Below are 27,256 nucleotides of genomic sequence, written 5' to 3'. Positions count from 1 at the left end.
CTAATCCCATTTTCCAGCACTTGACCCGTCGTCTTGTATGCTATGGAGTTTCAGGTGCTCATCTAAATACCTCTTAAATGCTGTGAGGGTTCCTGCCTCTACCATCCCTTCAGGTAGTGCGTTCCAGATTCCAACCACCCTCTGGGTGAAAAATTTTTTCCTCAAATCCCCCTGCACCTTACCTTAAATCTATGCCCCCTGGCTATTGGCCCCTCCGCTAAAGGGAATAGTTTCTTCCTACCTAATCTATCAATGCCCCTCAATTTTGTACACCTCAATCATGTCCCCCCTCAGCCTTCTCTGCTCCAAGGAAAACAACCCTAGCCTTTTCAGTCTCTCTTCATAACTGAATTGCTCCGGCCCAGGCAACATCCTGGTGAATCTCCTCTGCACCCTCTCCAGTGAAATCTCACCCGGCCTATAGTATGGTGCCTAGAACTGTACACAGTACTCCAGCTGTGGCCTAACTAGCGTTTTATACAGCTCCATCATAACCTCCCTGCTGTTATATTCTATGCCTCGGCTGATAAAGGCAAGTATCCCATATGCCTTCCTAACCACCTTATCTACCTGTGCTGCTGTCTTCAGTGATCTATGGACAAGTACACCAAGGTCCCTCTGACACTGTACTTCCTAGGGTCCTACCATCCATTGTATATTCCCTTGCCTTGTTAGTCCTCCCAAAATGCATCACCTCATACTTCTCAGGATTAAATTCCATTTGCCACTCCTTCACCCATCTTACCAGTCCATCGATATCGTCCTGTAATCCAAGGATTTCCTCACTATTTACACCACCACCACTTTTCGTGTCATCTGCGAACTTGCTGATCATACCTCCGATATTTACGTCTAATTCATTAATGTACACTACAAACAGCAAGGGTCCCAACACCGATCCCTGCGGTACACCACTGGTCACAGGCTTCCACTCGTTAAAAACAACCCTCGACGATTACCCTCTGCCTCCTGCCACTAAGCCAATTTTGGATCCAATTTGCCCGGGATCCCATGGGGGACCTTCTTAACCAATCTCCCATGCGGGACTTTATCAAAAGCCTTACTGAAGTCCACGGAGACTACATCAACTGCTTTACTCATATCTACACAATCTAGTCACCGCCTCGAAAAATTCAATCAAGTTAGTTAGACACAATCTCCCCCTGACAAAGCCATGACTATCCCTGATTAATCCCTGCCTCTCCAAGTGGAGATTAATCCTGTCCCTCAATTTTTCCAACAGTTTCCCAACCACTGATGTTAGACTCACCAGTCTGTAATCACCTGGTTTATCCCTGCTACCATTCTTGAATAATGGCACCACATGCAATGCCCTCCAGTCCTCTGGTACCTCTCCTGTGGCCAGAGGATTTGAAAATTTGTGTCAGAGCCCCTATCTCCTCCCTTGCCTCACATAACAGCCTGGGATACATCTCATCTGGGCCTGGGGATTTATCCACCTTTAAGCATGCTAAAACAGCCAATACTTCCTCCCTTTCAATACTAATAAGTTCAAGTATATTACAGTTTCCCCCCCTGATCGACACCTACATCGTCCTTCTCCATAGTGAACACAGATGAAAAGTAAACACTTAAAACCTCACCTATGTCCTCCGGCTCCACACACACATTGCCACTTTGGTCCTCACTCTTTCCTTGGTTATCCTCTTTCCCTTAATATACTTATAAAAACGCTTTAGGATTTTCCTTCATCTTACCAGTCAGTGTTTTTTCATGTCCCCTCTTCGCTCTAATTACTTTTTAAGTACCCCCCACACTTTGTATACTCCTCCAGTGTGTCTGCTGTTTTCAGCGCTTCGAATCTGCCATAAGCCTCCTTTTTTCCCCTGATCCAATCCTCTATATCCCTTGACATCCAGGATTCCCTGGACTTGTTGGTCCTACCCTTCACCTCAACGGGTACATGTTGGGACTGAACCCTCATTGTTCCTTTTTGAATGACTCCCACTGGTCTGATGTAGACTTTCCTGCAAGTAGCTGCTCCCAGTCCACTTTGGCCAGATCCTGTTTTATCAAATTGAAATTGGCCTTCCGCAAATTCAGTACCTTTATTTCCAGCTCGTCTTTGTCCTTTTCCATAACTACCTTAAATCATACAGTGTTATGGTCACTATCCCTGAAATGCTCCCCACTGTCACTCCTACCACTTGTCTGGCTTCATTCCCTAGGATTAGATCCAGTACTGCCCTTTCTCTGGTAGGATTTTCTACATACTGGCTCAAAAAGCTCTCCTGTATGCATTTTAAGAATTCCGCGCCCTTTAAGCCTTTTACACTAAGACTATTCCAGTTGATATTAGGTAAGTTGAAATCCCCTATTACCCTATTATTTTTTACACCCTAATTTGACTACATACCTGTTGCTCCATCGCTCCCTGACTGTTTGGAGGCCTATGGTACATTCCCAGCCAAGTAATTATCCCCTTTTTGTTTTTAAGTTCTACCCATATGGCCTCATTTGAGGAACCTTCTAAGATATCATCCCTCCTTACTGCAGTGATTGACTCCTTGGATCAACAGTGCAATGCCACCTCCTCTTATCCCCTCCCATCACACTTGAAGATTCTATACCCTGGAATATTGAGCTGCCAGTCCTGCCCCTCCCTCAAACGTGTCTGATCGCAACAATATCATATTCCCATGCGCTAATAAACGCCCTCAATTCATCTGCCTTACTAGTAAGACTCCTTGCATTAAAATAGATGCAATCCAGCCTTGCATTTTTCACTTGTGCCTTAACAGGTCTATATTTGCTCTGCCTTCCAGACTGACTCAGTTTCTCTTCTATATTTGGCTGTGCATCACCTCCTACTGTACCTCCACTCTGTATCCCATTCCCCTGCCAAATTAGTTTAAACTCCCCCCAACAGCATTAGCAAACCTCCCAGCAAGGATGCCAGTCCCATTCCGGTTCAGGTGCAACTCTTCCAACTTGTATAGGTCCCACCTTCGCCAGAAACAGACCCAGTGATCCAGGAAACTAAAGCCCTCCCTCCTGCACCACCTCCTCAGCCATGCATTCATCTGCTCTATCCTCCTATTACTATACTCGCTAGCACGTGGCACCGGGCGTAATCCAGAGATTACAACCTTAAGGGTCCTGCTTTTTAATCTGCTACCTAGCTCCCTAAATTCTTGTTGCAGGACCTCATCCCTCTTTTTACCTATGTCGTTGGTACCAGTGTGTATCACGACCTCGGACTGCTCACCCTTCCCCTTCAGAATGTCCTGCAGCCGCTCCATGACATCCTTGACCCTAGCACCAGAGAGGCAACATACCATCCTAGAGTCACGTTTGCGGCCACTGAAACGCCTATCTGTACTCCTTACGAGAGAATTCCCTATCGCTATAGCTCTTCCACTCCTTTTATTCTCCTGCTGTGCAGCACAGCCATCCGTGGTGCCACAAATTTGGCTGTTGCTGCTTTCCCGAGAGTCCATCCCCAACAGTATCCAAAGCGGTATATCTGTTTTTTGGGGGTGGGGGGGGGGGGGAGAAAAAGAGAGATGGCCATAGGGGACTCTTGCGCTACCTGCTTGCGCCTACTACTCCACCTGGTGGTCACCCACCCCTTTTCTGCCTGTGCAGCCATTACCTGCGGTGTGACCACCTCGCTAAACGTGCTATCCAAGATGTCTTCAACGTCGTGGATACTCTAGCGAATCCACCCACAGCTCCAGCTCTGTAATGCAGGTAGCCAGTAGCTACGGCTGGATACACTTCCTGCACACACTGTCGCCGGAGACACTGGAAGTGTCCCTGATTTCCCACATAGCGCAGGAGGAGCATATCATGGCTGCAAGCTCTTCTGCAATGACATATCTTTACATTACTTAGTTACTCCCTTAATTAAAAAATACTAATTACACTAGGGCCTTGTTCTACTCCAAACACTACCCACTACAATCTAAATTACACTAATTTTAAAAAAAACTTTCCTAGTACTCACTTTATCACTTCATTTGTTAAAAAAAAACTTTCCTTTTTTTTAAGCTATTTAAATTGACGAACAGCTGTTACTTACCCAATCACCTTGCAGATTTCCCATGATGTCATTAAGTCTTTTTTTTCTTCGAGTCTCAGCACGCGCCGGCAGAGAGCGCGCCTGCCGCCGCTCCGGATCAGCTTCCTTCTGGATCCGCCAGTCGCCGCTCTGCTCCTAGGTAAGTAAGGGCCTTGAGCCCCACTCTGGATCAGCTTTCTTCCAGGTCCGCCAGTTCAATGATTAAAGGTAAAATTATCAGGAACTGAACGGGATTGTTCTATTTTTTGTTTCTATTTAAAGCTGCAACCTTTAATGGAGTGTTTAAACCATTAAAATCATTTTTTTTTTTTTTTAAACCTACCGGTCACGGAGCTGAAAACAGATCAAGGGATGAGTCTTCAGCTTGTGACATCAAAAGGGAGCACAGCTTTGCTGGTAATGCACCGCGCTGGAACCCTACACTTGTCCAGATGGTTGGCCATGCTGCAGGAAGAACAAGGAGTTCTCCATGCAAATTATGAACCAGGTAAGTTCGTACTTTTTTGGGCAGTCAGCTGCGTAAGCCACAGCTTTACTACTGACAGGAGGATCCAGGTCAGTACAGGCCCATGACAAGTATATCCTTCCCTAGGTAAGATGATCAAGACTATACATAGTACTCCAGGCGTGGTCTCACAAAAACTCTAAATAATTGGAGCAAGACTTCTTCACTTCTATACTCCAACCCACTTGCAATAAAAATTAACATACCATTTCTGATCTTAGTTTGCTTGCTATATCTGCATGTTAACTTTGCATTTCATGTGCAAGGACTCTCAAATCCCTCTGAATACCAACATTTACTAGTCTCTTAACTTGTAAAAAAAAAAATTCTGCTTTACTATTCCTACCAAAGTGGTTAATTTCACACTTCCCCACATTATACTCCATCTGTCACCTACTTGCCCACTCATTTAACCTCTTATCTCCACACAACTTACTTCTCCATCTAGCTTTGTATGGTCAGAAAACTTGGATATATGACAGTTCCGAAGAAGGGTCACTGACCCAAAACGTTAACTCTGCTTCTCATTCCACAGATGCTGCCAGACCTGCTGAGTGGTTCCAGCATTTCTTGTTTTTATTTCAGATTTCCAGCATCTGCAGTATTTTGCTTTTATTTTGGATATATGACACTTGGTCTGCTCATCCAAGTCATTAATATAGATTTGTAAATAGCTGAGGCTGAAGCACTGAACCTTATGGCACTCCACTCGTTACACCCTACCATCCTGAAAATGGCCCACTTATTCCTCCTGATTTCTGTCAGTTAACCAACCCTCAATCCATGCTATTGCCCCTAATCCCATGAGCTCTAATCCTGTCATTTTAATTATCTGCCCCACTCCACTCTGATCTCTGCCCTTGTTCCAATGAAGCTCAAAGAACCACACCTCATCTTTCAATAAAGCACTTTACAACCTTCCAGACCAATAAATTCAACAATTTCAGATCATAACCACTGCGCCCATTTTTTTCCCCCGGACTGTAGCTGTTGTGATTCTGATATTGCCATTTAGACATCCTCTAATTCCATACTAATTCCTGGGATGGAGGGATTATCCTATGAGGAAAGATTAAATAGACTGGGCTTTTATTCTAGAGTTTAGAAAAATGAGAGGTGATCTCATTCAAACATACAAGATTTTTACAGAGCTCGATGGGGTTGATTTTTCCCCTGGCTGGGGAGTCCAGTACCAGGGAACAGTGCCTCAGAACAGGGGCAGGCCATTTAGGATTGAGATGGAGAAATTTCTTCACTCGGTGATTTTTGGAATTCTCTGCCCCAGACAACTGTGGAGGCTCAGTTGTTGAGTTTGTTCAAGACTGAGATTGATAGATTTCTACAGATTAAAAATGTCAAGGGTTACAGAGATAGTGCAGTAAAACGGTGTTTAAGTAGATCAGCCATGACCTCACTGAATGGAGGAGCAGGCTGTAAAGGCTGAACGGCCTATTCCTGCTCCTATTTGTGTTATGCATTTTGTTTCCTTACTTGTCCCATCATCCACTTTTGCCTTGCACCACCCCTTTTGTCATTTAAAATCACCTGTCTTCCACCCTATCAAAAACTTTTATTCTTTCCCAGCCTCAGTACTTGCATAAAACCTGTTACATCTCTTTCAGTTTTGATGAAAGGTTATCAGGGGTGAGTGGCCAAAGGGTCTGAAAATTAGTGGCTGAAGGCAAAAAAGCCTAAAAATTTTTGTGTCAAGGAATTATGTAGTTATAGCATTGTTGATTATCTATGAAAGCAAATGCTTCCAGGCCACTTGAAATGTGTAGAAACAGTTTACCACTGTTTACCTTCAATTACTGTCAAGACGGTGGACCAATGCATTGTATAAAATCAGTGATCTCAGCATTCCAGCATTGAATACAGTTGGTACAATTGAGGATGAAGTTTTTAAACACCAGAACATGACCTTGAGAACTTATTTGCAAATATGTTCATTTGGTCCTCGTCACTATAACCTTAGTGGGGTCATTCTTCTCTAGCGTTCAAGCCTCCCTCAGTCCACATCTGTTGTACCACCACCCATCCAATTTTTCCTCTTTTCCCCTCAATTTTTCCTTCAATTGTTGCCAAGACAAAGCTGTCAGGTCTTTGTTTTCAAAGTCCATACTTGGCTATCTTTCTCTAATGGTACTTCGCAACCCTTCTGATTCCTGAAGTTCTACTCTTGATCCAAACCACTCATTTGTCTTTCTGTCCAACCCATTGATTCGAAGCATCTTCAGCCATGCCCACATTGCATAAGCTGTCACCCTCCTCCTTCAGAGTCCAACTCTCGCATCCATAGAGTGCAATACTCCACATTGGTAACCCTATTAGATGTTTTCCCAACTTCATGCTGATGCTAGGTCACTCATCACATCTCTTGCTGTAGCTAATCGAACCCAGATTTCATTTGTGGATGTAATTTTGTTGTTTATCAGCTAGTCAAGGTACTTGAATTTGTCCACTGCCATTTAGAGCCATAACGTTGGTCTTTGCCTCATTTATGTTCAGTCCAAAAGCTTCAGTCTTTTAACTCAGCCTGCCATAGTCTCTAGCGCTTCCTGTGTTCTGGCTAGGAGTGTGGTGTCGTCTGCAAACCCAAGAATCTATATACTACAACCAATGATGCAGTCACATTTCTCTGCTAACTTTCAGCATCATCCTCATTATCTTCTCCCCCACAGCATTAAACAGCATGGGTGACAGAAGACACCAATGCCTGATTCCCTTCTCAAACTGGAAGTGATTTGTATCATCAACTCTGACGATTCATGAAGCATTTCTGTATAGCTCTTGCATTAGCCACACAAGATTTCTTCCATACAGCATCATGGACAGCATCAAAAGCTTTGGCATGGTCTATGAACGTGAGCCAAAGCTGGAATTCCTGTTGGTTTTCACATTTCTCCAAGAGATTTATGAGCATAGCGTCAGTTGTATCCTTTCCTGGAATGAAGCCAAACTGCTCCTCTGCCACTTCTCCGTTCAGAGGGGTGACTCTGCCTGATTATGTCAAATAGTACTTCAGATGCATGACCGATGAGACTTAGCACACAATGTTTTTGACAGTCCTGTGTGCCTGCTACCTTGGGCATTGTGGCCATCTTAGATATAGCCCGCTTGCAAGCCCATTCACCTGTTATCCATATATCCAAATTTCTTTCATTGCATCACCTCCCGCTTTTAGTGCTTCCGCTGGTATCTGATCTTGTCCTTCTGCCTTTCCACTCGATGTTCTTTATAGCTTTTCTTACCTCATCTTTCAGTACCTCAGGTTCTAGTTCTTTTAACGTCCAATCTTGGTTGTTTATCTTTTCTGGTTCTTCAGTTTTCTGCAGTAATTTTTCCATCTCAGACTGATCTCGTCCTCATAAGTTTGCGCTTTTGTCCTCGATATCTATTCCTAGCTTCACATTTTTTTTTCCAGCTCTGACTTTCTTGGTGTTACCATTCTTGAAAGCTTCCCACTTCTTCAGCCAGTTGTCTTTGGCTTTTATACAGGTTTTCTTCACATGAGCACACAATGAGGTATTCTCTGCTTTGTACACAAATATACACTGAAGTTATACAAACATTGCTAATTGACTCATTAGGTTTTCCCTTTAACTTATGAATGCAGAGCTGTAACATGGGCCTTTCTAGCTTTCTTAGCAGCAACCATAACTGCTTTGACAGATTTTTGTGTGGCCAGTTGCGAGTGAGATTTCTAGTCTTTTCCTCTGCTCCCAATGATGCTCTTCAGCATACATCCAGTGGGTCTCTTGCATACACTTCACCAGCCTGCCACTGACAGGATCACAGGTCTCGTGTCTTCTTGTGAAGTACTCCAAACTGGACTTAGCCTGTGCTGTCAGTGCATATTTCACACTTTGACACTACGTGTTAACATTCATCCAGGTAGACCCTGAATCAATGATATTAGCCATGGTGCTGAAAAAACATTCAACCATAGGTCCATGAAAGCAGCTCAAAGAAAATACAAGTGTGCAGAGTATGTTGTACTTGGCCCCCTTGCGTACGTCAGTCCACCATAATCATACCCTTCCTTTCTGTATGGGGTCAACTGACGGACACACACCCCCTCCAAATCCCCGCCTCGCACACCGCACCCCGTCCAAATACACCCCCCCCACTGCACCCCAAATCCCTCCCCCGCACACGCTGTACCCAGTCCAACTCCTTCCAGCCCCCAGACGTGCGCTGTACCCCATCCCCCCCACATTGTAGCGTATCCAAATTCCACCCCAATGTTCCCCATCCAAAACTCTCCCCCCCACCCCACACACAGTACCTCAAATTCCCCTCCCATACTAACCCAAGCAAATCCCCTCCCCCCCACATGCTGTACCCCATCCAAATCCCCCCTGCACACATGCGCTGTACCCAGTCCAACTTCGTCCTCCTAATACACACACTGAACACCATCCCCCACCCGCCCCCACACATGCTGTAATCCATCCAACCCACCCCCAGAAACAGAGTGTCCCTTCCAAACTTTACTCCTCCCCCCCCACACACACTACCCCTTCCAACTTTGCCGCGCACGCACACAATCTAGCATCCCACCCACCCCCTGAAACACACTATGCCCCATCCAACTCGGGCAGCTCGTGGTTGGCCAGCTTTAAAAAAGAAATCGGAATTGTCAGTTCACTGACAGTTCCGACATTTTTTTTTTAAAGCCGGTGTTTGAAGGTCGGAAAATTAGAAGCCAATGGCAGATTCCAAAACCGCAATATCAAAAATTCGCCATTTGGCAGAAATTTCTTATCTCTGGGTTATCTACCTTGAAATGTTAACTGCTTCTCTACCTACGTATCAGATGAGCATTTCCTGTTTTTAATTCAAATTTCGAGCATGCGCAGTATTTTGCTTGAGCAGTATATCAGCTGTGTGCACCTGGGATGGGTGAACGATTGCAGCAAGATAAGGGGCATCAGAGCAAATCTTGACCTGGTCTCATTAATCACCGACACACAATATAATAGATTGTCACCTAATGACAGTGAGGAACATAGGAACAGGAATATAAAAACAGTGCTAAAAATACACAACAGGTCAGGCAGCATCTGTGAAGAGAAACTGTTAACATTTCAGGTCTGTGCCCTTCATTTGAACTGGCAAAGGTTAGAAATGTAATAGGCTTTGAGCAAGTGAAGGGGGAGTGAAAGAGATCAAAAGGGAAGGAGAGAGATCGGGCAGAGGGCAGGAGAGATTAAATGACAAATATGTCATGGGACAAAGGCAAAGGGAATGCTAATGGTGTGGTAAAAGACAAAACATTAGCCAGTGAGGCTGTTAATGGCAGCATAATGAACAGCTCTGTCCAAAAGCAAAAACATGAGAAACCAAGTGTAAGGCAGGCACATGGTTTAAAAAAAAGGTAGCCATTTAAACCCTCAAAACTGTTCTCAATGCACGAGATCATGGCTGATCTGCAGCTGAACTCCACATAGCTGCTTTTGACCCACATCCCTCAATACCGTTGGCTAACAAAAATCTTAGATTTAAAATTAATAGTTGATCGAGCATCAATTATCATTTGCAGACGAGAGTTCCAAAGTTCTATCACCCCTTGGTCAAGAAGTGTTCCCTAATTTCGCTCCTGAAAGGTCTGGCTTTAATTTTATGACAATGTCCCATAGTTCTAGACTCCCACACTAGTACAAATAGTTTCTCCCAATCTACCTACTGTTCCCTTGAATATCTTCAACTTCAATTAAATTACCTCAACCTTCTAAATCCCAGGGAATACAAGCCCAGTTTGTTTAATCTCTCCGCGTAGCTTAACCCTTGAAATCCAGGTATTGTTCTAGTAAATCTATGTTGTACTCCCTCCAAGGTTAACGTATCCTTAAGGTGTAGAACCCAGAACTGCTCAAAGTACTCTATATGTGGTCTAACCAGGGCTTTGAATAGTTAATGCATGATTCTATCCCCTAGATATAAAGGCCAATATTTCATTAGCCTCTGATTATTTTTTGTAACTGTTCATGACATTTTAATGATCTGTGTACTTGGACCCCAAAATGTGTCTGCACCTCCACTGTTTCTAGCTTTTCACCATTTAGTAATTACCTCGTTTTATCCTTTAGGTCCAAAAGTGGATGACTTCACATTTGTCTACATTGAAATTTATTTGCCACAGTTTTATCCATTCACTTAATTTATCAATAAGCTTCTATCTACACTGCTTACAATATCACCCATCTTTGTCTCATCGGCAATTCTGGACATGTGGCTTTCTATCCCATCATCGAAGTTATTAATAAATTGCAAATAGTTGAGTTCCCAACATCGATCATTGGAAGACACGAGTCATTCTGCCAATTTGTGTACTTGCCCATTATCCCAACTCTGTCACCTGCCACTCAACCAATTTCCTAACCACGTCAATAATCTGCCTTCAATCCCATCGACTTCAACTTTAGCCAAGTGTCTTATAAGCAACTATCAAATGCCTTCGAAAAGTCCAGGTAAACAACATCCATAGACATTGCCCTGCCCCCTACTTCTATCATCTCTTCAAAAGAGTTCAATTCGTCAGGTATGACCTGCACTTTACATGCTGGTTGCCCTATTATCTTTTCTGCTTGGACTCTGGTTCCAGCCCAGTTCACTGATGTCCTTTGGGGAAGGAAATCTGTTGTCCTTACCAGGTCTAGTCTACGTGTGACTCCAGACCCACAGCAATGGTTATATGCCCTCTGAAATAGCCTAGCAAGTCACTTAGTTTCTCAAAGGGCAATTAGGGATGGGAAATAAATACTCGCCTAACCAGTGACGCCCAAACCGCATGAACAAATAAAAAAAATAAAATAAAAAAAAAAAAAACTTGATTCCCCCTCATCTGCTTATCCTAATGCCAATTTGCACGTGGCTCAGATAATAAGCCAGAGTCCAGGGAGGAGAACCCTGGCCAATTTCCCTGCACCTGATGAGAGCTTATTTATTCAAGGTACTGAAAATTTCATTTCCAATTCCCTACTTGATATACTAGCTTTTTTTTTGAACAACATGCCACAAACCTCTATTTCTTTGACATTCTTGCAATACCTTCAAGAACATTTTCCATTCAGCATGTGTGCTTTAAGTATAATTTTACTATTAATTATAAAAATCAGTTGTGTTTGTGATTGTGGTCTTGATACTGAAGGCACAGCAAAAACTGGAATGAAAGAAATCAAAGAGCTTTTGGAGAAACAGGAATGGAGTTGGATGCTGAAATCATGTCAAAAGGATCTTAAGAGGAAAGGGTAGTTGGAGAAGACAGACGAGTCGAGGGTAGGCTTTTGAAAAGTGGGGTTGCAGGAAAAAGATATCCTAGTTTAATGGACTAGTGAATCAAACTCAGGCAGTTTAATCTAACAGTGGCTGGTAACTGGCTTCGAAAATAAGCAGCATGGCTCAATGACACTTTCAACAAGCCGGGAAATGCACTGTTGCAATTCAGTACGTAACAGCTAGGTGACAGCTCAGTGTTAAATAGCAGTCATAACTAAATAACTGAGCAGTGTGTGGGTAACAGTCTGAGAACAGTAAAGGCTTATAACTGAAGAAAAGCCATGAGTTTATTACCTTTAATACACAATATTCAAATCACTGAATACCGACACTGATGCAGTGTATGTGCATTACGCTGTGCCTGACGCGTTTGCATGTGCATTCAAAACACAAATGCAGCCTGAAATCAGAGCAGTCAGGCTGTATGAATACAGTGTTGACTGTCAGAGTCATACAGCATAGAAACAGGCTCTTTGGCCCACTGCGTCCGTGCCGATCTTAATGCCTATCTATACTAATACCACCCCCCTGCGTTAATTCCACATCCCTCTATGCCTTGCGCATTCAAGTACCTGTCCAGATGCCTCTTAAATGTTGCTACTGTTCCTGCCTCCACCACCTCTTCTGGCAGCTCATTCCGAATACCCACTATTCTTTGTGCGAAAAATTTACCCCTTTGATCCCCTTTAAACCTCCTCCCTCTCACCTTAAATCTATGCCCTCTAGTTTTAGTCACCCCTACCATGGGAAACAGACTCTGGCTATCTACCCTATCTATGCCTCAATTTTATATACCTCTATCATGTCCCCTCTCGGCCTCCTTCGCTCCAGGGAAAACAGACCCAGCCTATCCAATCTCTCTTTATAACTCAAGCCCTCCAAACCAGGCAACATCCTTGTGAATCTTTTCTGCACCCTCTCTAGCTTAATCTGGGTCCAAGTTATTTAATTGAAGACATTCAGATAAAGCTCTTTTATTTCTATAATTTTCTTCTGTAATACAGCAGAGGAAGGGTCTGATAACCAAAACTGAGCCACCCATGCTCTGATCATATTAGGTCCTCATTCTAGATGGTGGGTTCAGGGCACTAAACCTAAGATAATACACGCTATGTACTGAGGTTAGTGCCAAACTGAAGTTACTAATTCTTTTGGGGGGGGGGGGGGGGGGGGGGAAATACCAACCCAGCTAAAGCCGCTGAGTACCAAGATACCTAATGCTATGATGAAGTCAAACAGATGAGGGCTGTGCACCTTTTACAGGGAATTTATGTTGGCTGCCTTGAAGCTTTAACATAATTGACCCCTGCTAAGCTACACGAGAGAAGCTTAAGAGTGAAAAAGAGCACGACAAGTGAAAATGCAGAGCAATCAATGAAAAACAGTGAAGTAATTTTTTTGATAAAATAATGCAGGCCCTTGAGCTTGGAGAGTAGGAGCAGAAGGACGTATGACACATCCTAGCAGGATGTCAGGATTCAATTTTGTATGGGTGTGCCCAGCACATTGTTTCACCAGAACCAACCTAGGTTGGCCAAGAACAATTAAATATCTTGAGACACATTAAATAAAAATTACATAACACAATGCACGTGCAAAACAATTTTTTTTAAGCGCGCAAAGGTCTTGTTTTGCTTACTCTTAAAAGTAGCGCATTGATTATATATTAAGTGTGGAGATGGTTAACTCATCCCATAGAATATTTGTGAAAACAATGGCTGCCCCTAAATAAAAAATTAAAAGCAGCATTAAAATAAAACCAAAGATTACTTTTTTTTTTAAAGAAGAAAACAATGGGCCAAATCTTCAGAGAAAAACAATGCATGTCATTAGTAATTTGAAAATCAACCAGCAAGTTCGGGGATGGAGTGATACATTGCGAGTTGCAAATTTCCAGAACTTGTTTGACTTACGCAATTTGCCTTGTATAAACTGCATCTCACCCTTAACCTCACCATTATTTTTAATAACTTACTGGGATTTGCAGATTAATTGACCATTAAACAGTTTATAGAAAATTAGTCAATTAATAGCATAAGTAACCTTTTAATGTAATAATTGTTAATGGAAAATTTAAAACCATTTCAACTTGAGCATTGCTGAAAAGAGCTATTTTGTCTAAGCTTTTCGTCTTGCACTCATCAGAACAATTTGCAAGATCAATGCAAGAGAAGCAACAAATTTATACTATGAAAAGATAATGCTGATTGGTAGAGGCGTTGCCATGGAGAATGCACGAGTTTATGGTGACGGAGTTAACTGCTGAGCTTTGTTTGAAGCAGTCAAATGAGCTCCCTTTCCTTGATATACCAGTTGAGAAATCTGCTAAGAGGTTCTCTACCACGGTCTACCGCAAGCCTGCCTTCACTGGTCAAAACACGCATTGGGATTCTTATAGTTCCACGCGCTATAAGATTGGCCTTATTGGCAACCTCGTAAATGGGGCCCGAGCCATTTGCTCACCATGCAAACTTGATGCTGAAATAGGGCGAATCAAAGGCATCCTGCGTGACAATGGCTATCCTGATCGGGTCATCTCTCGCTGTATACCGCACAAACTTATGAACAGGCTAAAGGCCATCAATTTCGGCCCTGAAAAGTGCCCAGTCTACCTCAGTCTGGAAGGGTAATGTATCCCAAAAATTTGAGCAACGGGTAAAGCTAGCTGTTTCATGCTGCTACTATGCAGAAGCAACATGTGTGGTGTTCACTAACAGGATGCTGCCATCAAGCCAAAAGGACATTCTGCTCATCATGCAAATGAGTAATGTGATGTATGAATTTCAATGCCAGTGTGATCCTCGGTATACAAACCCAAAGACTGGCTGATTGTATCAAACATGTCCCTTCCGCTGCTCGCAACGAGCAAGGTACAGACCATACCCAACCAGCCCATGCTTGCAAAACTCAAAACCGTGCCCAACATTAGATGAGATTCCTAGATTGGACAACATTTGCTAAATAATTTTCAGTGTGCTAAGAATTATGCTGACAAACAATTAAAGATAGTCTGGCTTGCAGTGTGGTGCATTTGTGCATAATGGAAGCTACATATATTAATACACAGGGCCCTGTTCTTGACAGACAGGAAGAACATGTACAAACATTGCATCTGTTTCAGCTGAACAAAATAAGTGACAGCCATTCATTGGTTCATTCCTCAGGGCAATGCCTTGACCAGAGTCAAGCTGCCTGGTTTAAAATTTCAAACCAAGCTTGGCAGTTAACTGTCAGTCACCATAAACTGGTGCATTCTTCATGGCAACACCTCTACCAGAGTCCACTTGCCAACCAATCAGCAGTCTCTTCTCATTGTATAGATTTGTTGCTTCCCTTACATTGGTATTTTTGCGTTTTGTCCTGATGAGTGCAAGACGAAAGCTTCGACAAAATGTCTGTTTTCAGCACTACTCAAGTTCCGTACTAACAATTTGAGCTGTTGAATCTCATTCCTGCATGTAGTAAATTGTTAGATTCTGTAAAAAGTCATTTTCTTAAACTTTACTTTTCCTTTGTGTTCTCTCTCAATTTAATCTCTTTCCATATTTATATCTGTTCCTGATTGGACTAATTCACCATATTTCATTGTCATTCTCAGTTTCTTTAATCCTTAAAATCTCATTGGTTGAGATACACCAGTAGTCCCACTGTTGAGTAAGGTCCCAGATGCCCCGTTAGCAGTTCTCAGTTCCAGTAAGTTATGGCTCAAACATTTTTTGAACTCAAGGGTATGGGAAAAGTCTGACTAATGGTTCACACCAAGATGCCACATGCTAGCAAGATTTGGCTCCTTATAACCACAGTAAAATAATTAGTTTCAATTGGTTAAAGCACCTTTTCAAATAAACATCCAGCTCAAGAATTTATGAATTTAGAAGGCAGTTACAAGTTTTTTCAAAAATATGACTCATACGGTAGATAGTATTCTCTAAAGATTGCACTGCTCAAAAACAGCTCACTCACATTCTGCTGTCAGGTGCTGGTCTAGCAGTATCACCAGGTCAGCAACGGCATCACCCTTAAGCTATTGTTATTGTGTTAGCTAATAATAAAGGTCAACAATGTCCTTCTTAAATTAAAATGCTTATGTTACTGCACAACTATTTATTTAAAAAGGAACTATACTAAATTTCTAACAGTCTTGCTCAAAAGCACAAGAATATCAGAGAGGGGCCTGCACTGTCTGGTTGAAATCTTGTCCTTTAAGGGGATTTGTATGGCAAACAATTTTAATGAAATTTCTATTGGTGGAGGCAAGAGGACAATCAAACGGATATCAAGTTTAACATATACTCACCAATGGTAAGGTCATGAACAGGTTGAAATCTTTTATCTGTAAACTGTAGTAATAAACATGACTTTCCCACACCTGCAAAATAAATGAGATGCCTATTGTTAAATTCTGCACATACAAGTGTAAGTGTAATAGGCAAATGGTCTCAAAGTAACACTTTTACAAGAAAAAGGAAAGGCACGAGGGATCACATTGGCAACAGAGCAAATCACTGAACAAACCATGCCACAAGTTAAGCTTTTATTAAATTAATATTCTCCTGCTTCACCTCAACCTCTGACTTTATATTAACACTGCCTATGGCTTCTATGGGTAAATATGAAATAATGGCGCAGCACGAGAGCATGGTATGTTCTGCAGTACCCAGTTAGTTACAGATTTAACTCAAAGTGGATCTGTTTTGAATGAGTTAAATCTCGGCCAAACTTTTTCACCTAGCGTTCTGCTGAAGTATTTTGCCCTTCAGGGTGGCGCAGTGGTTAGCACCGCAGCCTCACAGCTCCAGGGACCCGGGTTCGATTCTGGGTACTGCCCATGTGGAGTTTGCAAGTTCTCCCTGCGACCGCGTGGGTTTTCCCCAGGTGCTCTGGTTTCCTCCCACAGCCAAAGACTTGCAGGTGATAGGTAAATTGGCCATTGTAAATTGCCCCTAGTGTAGGGAGGGAATATGGGATTACTGTAGGGTTAGTATAAATGGGTGGTTGTTGGTTGGCACAGACTCGGTGGGCCGAAGGGCCTGTTTCAGTGCTGTATCTCTAAATACATTTTTTTTTTTTTTTTAAAGTCATTGGAATTGAGAACTGATAACAGGGGACTTGAGTGAATGATGAAATCAATGGTTCTATCTCTTTAACCAGAGATTGAAGGTTTAAGAAAGCAAGAGGGAATGACAGAAGGATAGTGAATCAGAGTGGGTGAATTAGAGTTAAATCAGATACAGAAAGAGAGGGAAAGACAGACAGGATTGTGAGGAAAAAAAATAAAATTTCAAATTTAAAAAAATCTGAGATTATGAAATGTAGGAAATGAGACTCCAATTTAAAAATGTTCCTTTCTGGGCTAGAGAGGTTGAGTAGCATTATAAATTTCCCCAATTATAAAAAGCTACTTATGCTGTTAAGTACTGGACCGAGAGTGCTATGTGAGTAATATGCAAATGCAGCAACTTTACAAAACTAATGGGTAAGTTGAGACCAACCTGCTGTTTTCATGAAGCTAATAGCAGAGTAGGGCTAATTTCTAGCAACTAGGTCTTTTACTCATCACAAATTGCTGGCCATATACTCATCAACAGCGAGCACTTTTAAATTCGCTATTATTTTGGCAGCAAATTCTGTTCCATGGTGCACACTTTGAAGCAATCAATTTTCTATTGCTGCAAAAGTTTGCAGTCAGCATAACATTACCAACAAGGAACGGGAAATACTCCAGATGGCACCCAAGTCTAAGCCCATTGTTGCAGTAACAATATCACTTGCTTGTGGACAAAGTTAACCTAATGAGCTCAATAACCAACAGCCCTCTTTTCGGAATACGCTTACGCACATCAACTCCAAATTTCTTTATTCCTTTGTTGAAACACGGAGTTTACTTTAGGTGGTAAATGAAATCCCATACTTTTGCCTTTCTGAAATAGAGAAATCCAAAAGTGGTGAAGAAAAAAAAAATCAAGGCGGTGCCTCTTTAAAATCTGTTAAAAGTGGGGGACAGGCGGTCTTTGTTCCCCGATTTTTGAAAAGGATAATTTTTCAAGTTAACCAAGAGCTCAATATTCAGGGAAAGATAGAGCATTTCCCTTCTAAAAGTTTCTTCATGCCTTACATGTAAACGTTTTACAGACTGCATATGTACAGCATGGCTTGAGCAGCTCTGGTAAAACCAGAGGCATAATACTTGTATTAAAAGCAGTGGCACTTGTCGAATACAGGCATAGAGGAGCACAAGGTCCCAATACCTTCAATGGGTTTTTTAGCTGAAGCCATCAACGAAGACCCTACAAGGTAGGTATGAATTTCACACTCGGCATGACAGTGAGCTCTTCCATCGCCTTTGCCTCCAGGCTCACTTCTTTGACCAGCAGTCCTCCCCCCGACCAGCAGACCCATTCACCCGCCTCCAGCATCCTCCCTCCACCTGGACCCCTCCCTCTGGTCGATTACCCACTCTGGATCTTTTCATTGAAAACTGTTGGCAAGGCATCGGCGTCTCAATTTCTCTGCCCCCCTCACTCTAACTTATCTCCCTCTGAACTTGGTGCACTCCGTTCTCTCAGGTCTAACCCTGACATTGTCATCAAACCTGCAGACAAGGGTGGTGCTGTTGTTGTCTGGCATACCGACCTCTACCTTGAAGAGGCTCAGCGCCAACTCTGACACTTCTTCCTACCTCCCCCGGACCATGACCCCAACACCGGACATCAAGCTACTGTCCACAGAGCTGTCACTGACCTCATCTCCTCTGGAGATCTTCCGTCTGCAACTTCCAACCTCAGTCCCACAAACCCGGACAGCCCGCTTCTACCTCCTTCCTAAAATCCACAAACAGAACTGTCCTGTCAGACCCATTGTCTCAGCCTGTTCCTGCCCCACTGAACTTATTTCTTCCTCGCTTGACTATCTCTTCTCCCCCACTCTAGTCTCTTCCCACCTACATCTGTGACTCTTCTGACGCCATACGTCATTGATAATTGCCAGTTTCCTGGCTCCAACCGCCTGCTCTTCACTATGGGCATCCAATCTCTCTACACCTCCATCCCCCACCAGGACAGTTTGAGGGCTCTCTGCTTCTTCCTTGAACAGAGGCCCAACCAGCCCCCATCCACCACCCACTCCTGAACTTATCACATTGAAGAACTTAGGCTTCAACTCCACTCACTTCCTTCAAGCAAAAGGGGCTGCTATGGGTACCCAGATGGGTCCTAGTTATGCCTGTTTTTTTGTGGGATATGTCGAACATTCCTTTTTCCAGTCCTACTCAGGTGCCCTCCACCAACTCTTATTCCAGTACATGGATGACTATCGGTGCAGTTTCCAGCTCCCGCCCGGAACTGGAAAACTATCAACTTTGCTTCTAATTTCCACCCTTTTCTCACCTTTACTAGGTCTATCTGACACTTCCCTTCCTCGACTTCTCTGTCTCCATCTCTGGGGATAGGCTGTCTATTAATTATAAGCCCACTGACTCCCACAGCTACCTTGACTATACTTCTTCACACCCTGCCTCCTATAAGCACTCCATTCCGTTCTCCCAGTTTCTCCGTCTCTGACGCATCTGCTCTGATGATGCAACCTTCCATGACAGCGCTTCTGATATGTCTTTCTTTTTCCTTAACCGAGGATTCCCCCCCCACTGTGGTTGACAGGGCCCTCAACCGTGTCCGGCCCATTTCCCGCACCTCTACCCTCACCCCTTCCTCCCAGAACTGCAACAGGGTTCCCCTTGTCCTCACTTTCCACCCCATCAGCCTCCATATCCAAAGGATCATCCTCCATCATTTCCGCCACCTCCAGAGTGATGCCACTACCAAACACAACTTCCCTTCCTGGCAGCATTCCAAAGAGAGTGTTTCCTCCGCGACACCCTGGTCCACTCCTCCATTACCCCCCACCACCTTGTCCCCTTCCCACGGCACCTTCCCCTGCAATCACAGAAGGTGTAATACCTGCCCATTTAACCCCTCTCCTCTCTCCTCACTATCCAAGGCCCCAAACACTCCTTTCAGGTGAAGCAGCAATTTACTTTACTTCTTTCAATTGGTATACTGTATTCACTGCTCACTGTGTTCTCCTCTACACTTGGGAGATCAAAAACAGACTGGGTGACTGCTTTGTGGAACATCTCCACTCTGTCCAAAAGCATGACCCCGAGCTTCCAGTTGCTGGCCATTTCAACACTCTTTCTCCCCCCCACTGCTCTCATGCCCATATCTCTGTCCTGGGATTGCTGCAGTGTTCCAGTGATCAACGCAAACTCGAGGAACAGCATCTCATTTACCAATTAGGCACGCTACAGCCTGCCAGACTGAATATTGAGTTCAATAATTTCAGAGCATTAGTTATTTTTTCTTTGTGTCTTTATTTTATTTTAGTTTGTTTCTGCTGTGCCAAGCCACTGTTTTTCTCATGTTTGTGCTTGGGGCCAGGCTGTTCAGTTTTCTGTCAATTAACACCCTCTCTATACTAAAGCTTTGTCTTTCACCCACTATTAGCATACTGTTTGTCTTTGCTCCATGACCTTCTGGCCAGTTATTCTGTGACCTTGTCCTATCAACACCTCCTTTGTTATCTCTTGCCCCACCCCACTTTACTTTCTTAATGCCTATTACATTTCGGACTCTGCCAGTTCTGATGGAGTCACTGACCTGAAACATTAACTCTGCTTCTCTCCACAGATGCTGCCAGACCTGCTGAGTATTTCCAGCATTTCTTGTTTTTATTCCCTATTAAGACTAGGATGCTGCTCTCAACCTGTCCTGCCAGATTCAATGGTTTATGCACATGTACACCCAGGTCCCTCTGCTCCAGCACCCCCTTTAGAATTGCATCCTTTATTTTATATTGTCCCTCCGCACTCTACCTACCAAAATGAATCACTTCACACTTTTCTGCATGAAATTTCATCTAACACTTGTCTGCCCATTCCACCAACTTGTCTACATCCTTTCCGAGTTCTACACTATCCCCCTCACAGTTCACAATGTTTCTAAGTTGCTTATCGTCTGCGAATTTTGAAATTGCACCCTGCAAACCAAGGTCTAGGTCTTTACAATATATATCAGTAAGAGAACTCTACTACAAACCTTCCTCCAGTCCAAAATACATCCATTAACCATTACTGTTGCCTGCCACTAAGCCAGTGTCATATCCATGTTGCTACTGTCCCTTTTATTCCATGGGCTATAACCTGGCTCATATTTATGCAGCACTGTATCTAATGTCTTTTGGAAGACCACGTACACATGAACAGCATTACCTTCATCAACCCTGTTACATCAAAAAAAACTCCAGAACATTAGTTAAACACGATTTGTCCTTCACAAATACATGCTGGCTTTCCTCAATTAACCCACATTTGCCCAAGTGACTATTAATTCTGTCCTGAATAATCAATTCTCGAAGCTTCCCCACCACTGAGGTTGAACTGACTGGTCTGTAGTTGGCAGGTTTATCTTTACACCCATTTTGAGCAATAGTGTAATATTTGCAGTTCTCCAATCCTTTAGCATCATCCAAGTCAAAGACTGAAAAACTATGGCCAATGTCTCTATAATTTCCACTCAATTCCCTCAGTATCCTTGGTCTCATCTGGTCCTGGTCCCTTATCAACTTTAAATACAGACAGCCTATCCAATACCATTTTTTATGAATTATAAACCCTTCAAGTGTCTCAATTACCTCCTCTTTCACCATGACCTGTACAGCATCATCTTCCTTGAGGACAGATGTAAAGTATTCATTTAATACCTCAGCCACACCTCTACCTCCATGCAGAAAGCCTCTTTTTGGTCCCTAATTGGCCCCACTCCTTTTACCATCTGCGTATCGAAGACTTTTGGATTCCCTTTCATATTAGCTACCAGTCTCTTTTCATACTCTCTTTGCTTCTCAATTTCTTTTTCACTTCCCTTCTGAACCTTCTGTATTCAGCCTGGTTCTCCATTGTATTATCCACCTGACATCTACTAAACACACTTTTTCTTCATCTTAATCTCGATTGCTTTGATCATCCAGGGAGCTCTGGATTTGTTAGCCCTACATTTCCCCTTCATGGGAATGTACCTTGACTGTGCCTGAACACTCTTTAAAGGCAGCCCATTGCTCAGTTTTGCTCACCAACCACCGATTCAAATTTATCTGGGTCAGATCCATTCTTATCCATTGATTTTGGCTTCCTCCCAGTTAATTATTCTTACTCTACATTGTTCCTTGTCCTTTTCCATAGCCAACCTAAACCTAATGATACAAGGATCACTGTCCCCTAAACATTCCCCTCCTGACACTTGATCCACTTGGCACACCTCATTTCCAAGAACCAGGTCTAGCAGTGCCTTCTTGTTAGACTGGAAACATACTGTAGAAAATTTTCCTCAACACACTCTGCGAAATATTGCCTCTCTCTGCTCTTTGCACTATTACAATCCTAGTCTATATTTAGCTAATTGAAGTCCTCCATTATTTCTCTAATTCTTGCACCAGTAATTTCCTTGCAAATTTGTTCCTTACATCTTGCCCACAAATTGGTGGTCTATAGACTACACAGGGCAATGTAATTGCACCTTTCTTTGTTCCTTGGCTCTAGCCAGAGATTCTGTCCTTGTCCCCTTTGGAACATCCTCTGTCTCCATCACTGCAACATTCTCCATCAATACTGCCACCCTTCCCCCTTTCCTCTCTCCCATCTTTCCTGAACACCTTGTATCCAGGAATATTTAATATCCAGTCAGTCGTACAGCATAGAAACGGGCCCTTCGGCCCACCACGTCCATGCCGACCATAATGCTCATCTATACTAATCCCACCTGCCTGCATTAATTCCACATCCCTCTATGCCTTGCTCATTCAAGTACCTTTCCAGATGCCTCTTAAATGTTGCTACTGTTCCTGCCTCCACCACCTCCTCTGGCAGCTCATTCGGAATACCAACTATTCTTTGTGTGAAAAATTTACCCCTTTGATCCTCCTCCCTCTCACGGTAAATCTATGCCCTCTAGTTTTAGTCACCCCTACCATGGGAAACAGACTCTGGCTATCTACCCTTTCTATGCCTCTCAATTTTATATACCTCGATCATGTCCCCTCTCAGCCTCCTTCGCTCCAGGGAAAACAGACCCAGCCTATCCAATCTCTCTTTATAACTCAAGCCCTCCAAACCAGGCAACATCCTTGTGAATCTTTTCTGCACCCTCTCTAGCTTAATCACATCTTTCCTGCAGTGCAGCGACCAGAACTGCACAGAGTACTCCAAATGCGGCCTAACCAACGTTACGTACAACTGTAACATGACATCCCAACTCTTGTACTCAATGCCTCGGCCGATGAAGGCAAGCATGCCATATGCCTTCTTCACCATCCTGTCGACCTGTGTTGCCACTTTCAGGGAACTATGTACTTGCACCCCAAGGTGTCTCTGCTCAACAACACTCCCCAGGGTCCTGCCATTCACTGTATATGTCCTGCCCTTGTTTAACTTCCCAAAATGCATCACTTTGCACTTGTCTGTTTTAACTTCCATTTGCCAATCCCTTGCCCACTTTCCCAGTTGATTAATAGCCTGTTGTAACCTTAGACAATCTTCTTCACTGTCCACTATACCACCAATCTTGGTGTCATCTGCAAACTTACTAATCATGCCCCCTACATTCACATCCAGGTCATTAATATATATGACTAACGAGAGGGCCCAGCACCCATCCCTGTGGCACACCACTGGTCACTGGCCTCCAATCTGAAAAACAACCCTCCACTACCACCCTCTGCCTCCCATCACCAAGCCAATTTTGTATCCAATTGGCTAGCTCACCCTGGATCCCATGTGTTCGAACCTTCTGGACCAACCTACCATGCGAGACCTTGTCAAAGGCCTTGCTAAAGTCCATGTAGACAACGTCCATCACCCTGCCCTCATCAATCCTCTTGGTCACCTCCGAGAAACTCAATCAAATTTGAGAGACATGATTTCCCATGCACAAAGCTATGCTGACTAACCCTAATCAGACCTTGCCTTTCCAAATGCATACAAATCCTGTCTCTCAGAATCCCTTCCAATAACTTTCCCACTACTGATGTAAAGCTTACCGGCCTGTAGTTCCCTGGCTTATCCCTGCTGCCCTTCTTAAATAAAGGCACATTAGCTATCCTCCAGTCTTCCGGTACCTCACCCGTGGCTAATGATGATACAAAAATCTCTGCCAGGGCCCCAGCAATCTCCTCCCTTGCTTCCCATAGCATCCTAGGATACACCTGGTCAGGCCCTGGGGATTTATCCACCTTAATGCACTTCAAAACCTCCAACACCTCCTCCATTGTAATGTTGGTATGCTTCAGGATATCAGCGTTCCCTCCCTTGAACTCACTAGCTTCCATGACCTTCTCCAAGGTAAATACAGACGAGAAGTATTAAGACCTCGCCCATTTCCCATGGCTGCACACATAGATTAACACACTGACCCTTAAGGGGACCTACTCTCTCCCTAGCTACCCTTTTACTCTTAATATACTTATAGAATCTTTTAGTATTCTCCTTTATCTCATCTGCCAGGGAAATCTCATGGCCCCTTTTCACCCTCCTAATTTCCTTAAGTGTAGTCCTACATCCCCCATACTCCGAGGGACTCACTTGATCCCAGTTGCCTATACCTGACATATGCCTCCTTCTTTGTCCTGACCAGACCCTCAATATCCCTAGTCAACCAAGGTTCCCTAAACTTGCCAGCCTTGCCCTTCATTCCAACAGGAATATGCCGGCCCTGAACTCTTCCTATCTCACTTTTAAAAGCCTCCCACTCGCCAGACGTCCCTTTACCTGTAAAGGGCCTCTCCCATTCAACTTTTGAGTGTTCCTGTCTGATGCCATCGAAATTAGCCTTCCCCCAATTTAGGACTTCAACCCGAGGACCAGTCCTATCCTTTTCCATAACTATCTTGAAGCTAATAGTTATAGTCATGGCCCCAAAGTGCTCCCCCACTGACACAGCAGTCCTCCTCTTCTTTGCCCCTATTCAAAAAAAGGAGAAAGACAAAAAGCAGGAAACTATTGGCCATTAGCCTAACATTTATCATTGGGAAAATGCTGGAACCCTTTATTAATAGTAGGACATTTAAAAAATACTACAATTAAGCAAAGTCAACATTGTTTCATGAAACAGAAATAGTGTTTGACAAAACAAGCAGGATGGATAAAGCAGTACATATAGTGAATTTGGATTTACAGAAGGTATTCAGTAAGGTGCCACGTAAAAGATTACTGCACAAGATAAGAGCTCATGGTGTTGGGGTAATATATTAGCATGGACAGAGCACTGGCTAACAGAATAGAGTTGGGAAAAATGGGCCATTTTCAGATTGGCAAACCAACTAGTGGGGTGCCACAGGGATCAGTGCTGGGGCTTCAAGCAGCACAAAATTCTGCTCAACTGAGTCCTGCGCGACAGTGCTTAAGTCAAGAATTTGGTAAACGTGGGTATTCGGTGCAGTGAGGGAGGTGGTGCAATTCCGGTCTTTTGCAGAACAAGCAGTGAGGCGAGAGAGGAAGCCAGAGATAATGAGACCTGAGAGCTGAAGCCCAGAGGCATTAATTAGGTGAGCATGTAGTTGATTGGTTGGAGAGTTACTTTTTTTTCCCTAATTAAAACTGGGGCAGTAGTTTAAACTGGTACTGAGGAGATACAAGCATTGTACTTAACTAGTTCACCTAATTAATAGAACTACGAATTCTGATATTTCTAAATTTGAAACCTAATTCGTTAATTAAAACACAGTCGAGATGGCAGGGCAAGTGTGTGCAGCTGTCGCATATGGGAGTTGGTGGACACTAGTGATCTCCACTGCAACCCCACATCTGCAGTAAATATCTGCAGCTCGAGTAACTTTGCCTCAGAATTGATGAGTTGGAGTATGAGATTCAGACACTGTGGAGCAAGGGAGCAAAAGTTGCCTGGACACTGTGTTCCAGGAGGCAGTCACACTCCTTCAGCTAGGCACTTCAGCTTTGGTCCGTTCTCAGGTACGAGAGGGTGCGACAAGTGAGGCAGGACCCAGAAGGTAGCAATGGAGCAGCCTCAGCCCTTGCACTTCCCCAACAGGTTCGCGTTCTGATGAAAGGTCATCAACCTGAAAAGGTTAACTTTCTCCCTCCACAAATGCTGGCACCCTTCTGAGTATTTCCAACACATTGTTTTTATTTCGGATTTTCAGCAACCGTAATTTGCTTTTATTTTAGGTTTGAGGTTCTTGCAGCTTGGTGTGGACGAGAGCAGGGACTGCAGGGAGGGTGAGAAAATTGACCACAGCAACATGATGCAAGGGGCTGTTCAAGTGGTTGGGGAGGGGGTGCAGAAGATAAACAGAGAGTAGTACTTGACAATATAGTGAGGGGGACAGATCCTGTTCTCTGCAGCAGAAACCCTGAATCCCGAAGGCTATGTTTCCTGCCCAGTGCCAGGGTTAAGGACATCTCCTTGGGGCTGGAGATGAACTTGGAGTGGGAAGTGAAGGATCCAGTTGTCATGGTCCACGTGAGTACTAAAGACATAGGTAGGACTAAAAATGAGGTTCGGCTGAGGGAGTAAGAATTGCTAGGGGCTAAATTAAAAAGCAGAACCACAAAGGTGGTAACCTCTGGATTACTACCCGAGCCACAAGCAAATTGGCATAGGTAAATAAGATCAGAGTGTTGAGTGCGTTGCTCAAATATTGGTAAGGGAGAAACAGGTTTGAATTCATGGGGCACTGGCACCAGTACTGGAGAAAGTGTGAGCTGCACCATCGAGATGGCCTTCACCTAAACCCTGCTGGGACCAGTGCCCTGGTGAATCACACAACTAGGGTTGTAGAGAGGGTTTTAAACTAAATGCAGGAAGGATACTGAAGGGTTCACATGAGTTGAGATTTAGAAAGTTAATGAAAAGGACAAGGCAATAGTACAGGTAATGGTAACCAGAGCGTGACAGGAAGGGACCAAGCATAATAACATAAGGGTGTACCAGCAAGTAAAGTCAGAAAAGGGAGGGAAAAAAAGTGGGAAAGACAAAACTGAATGCTGCATGCATTCGTAACATGAATGAATTGATAGCACAAATAGAAATAAATAGTATATGATAGCCATTACAAAGACAGTTACAAAGTGACCATGGCTGGGAACTAAATATTCAAGGGTATGACATTTCAGAAGGATAGGAAGAAAGGCAAAGGAAGTGGGGTATTACTTAATAAAGGATGAGATCAGAACAGTAGTGAGAAATGATCTTGGCTCGGAAGATCAAGATGTAGAATCAGTTTGGGTGGAGATAATAGCAAAGGAAAGAAGTCACTGGCGGAAGTAGTCGATAGCCCTAATAGTAGCTACACTGTGGACAGAATATAAAAATCAAGCAATGATGGGGGCTTGTAAGTACTGCAGCAATTGTGGGCAATTT

At 43.5% G+C, this 27,256-nt stretch overlaps 1 protein-coding gene across 2 annotated transcripts in view; it reads right to left on the bottom strand.

The window, feature by feature from the left end:
• rab2a (RAB2A, member RAS oncogene family) overlaps positions 1 to 27,256 on the bottom strand; it is a 130,900-nt gene that overhangs the window by 87,294 nt on the left and 16,350 nt on the right. For both annotated transcript variants that reach the window (XM_068031898.1, XM_068031897.1), the window contains exon 2: positions 16,129 to 16,200. In XM_068031898.1, the coding sequence (XP_067887999.1) occupies positions 16,129 to 16,200 (72 nt within the window). The remainder of the gene's footprint in view (positions 1 to 16,128; positions 16,201 to 27,256) is intronic.

The sequence above is a fragment of the Heterodontus francisci genome, chromosome 5 (assembly GCF_036365525.1).
Source record: "Heterodontus francisci isolate sHetFra1 chromosome 5, sHetFra1.hap1, whole genome shotgun sequence".
NCBI lineage: Eukaryota > Metazoa > Chordata > Chondrichthyes > Heterodontiformes > Heterodontidae > Heterodontus > Heterodontus francisci.
The sequence above is the reverse complement of the archived record's forward strand: the minus strand, read 5'-3'. Positions and strand labels throughout refer to the sequence as shown.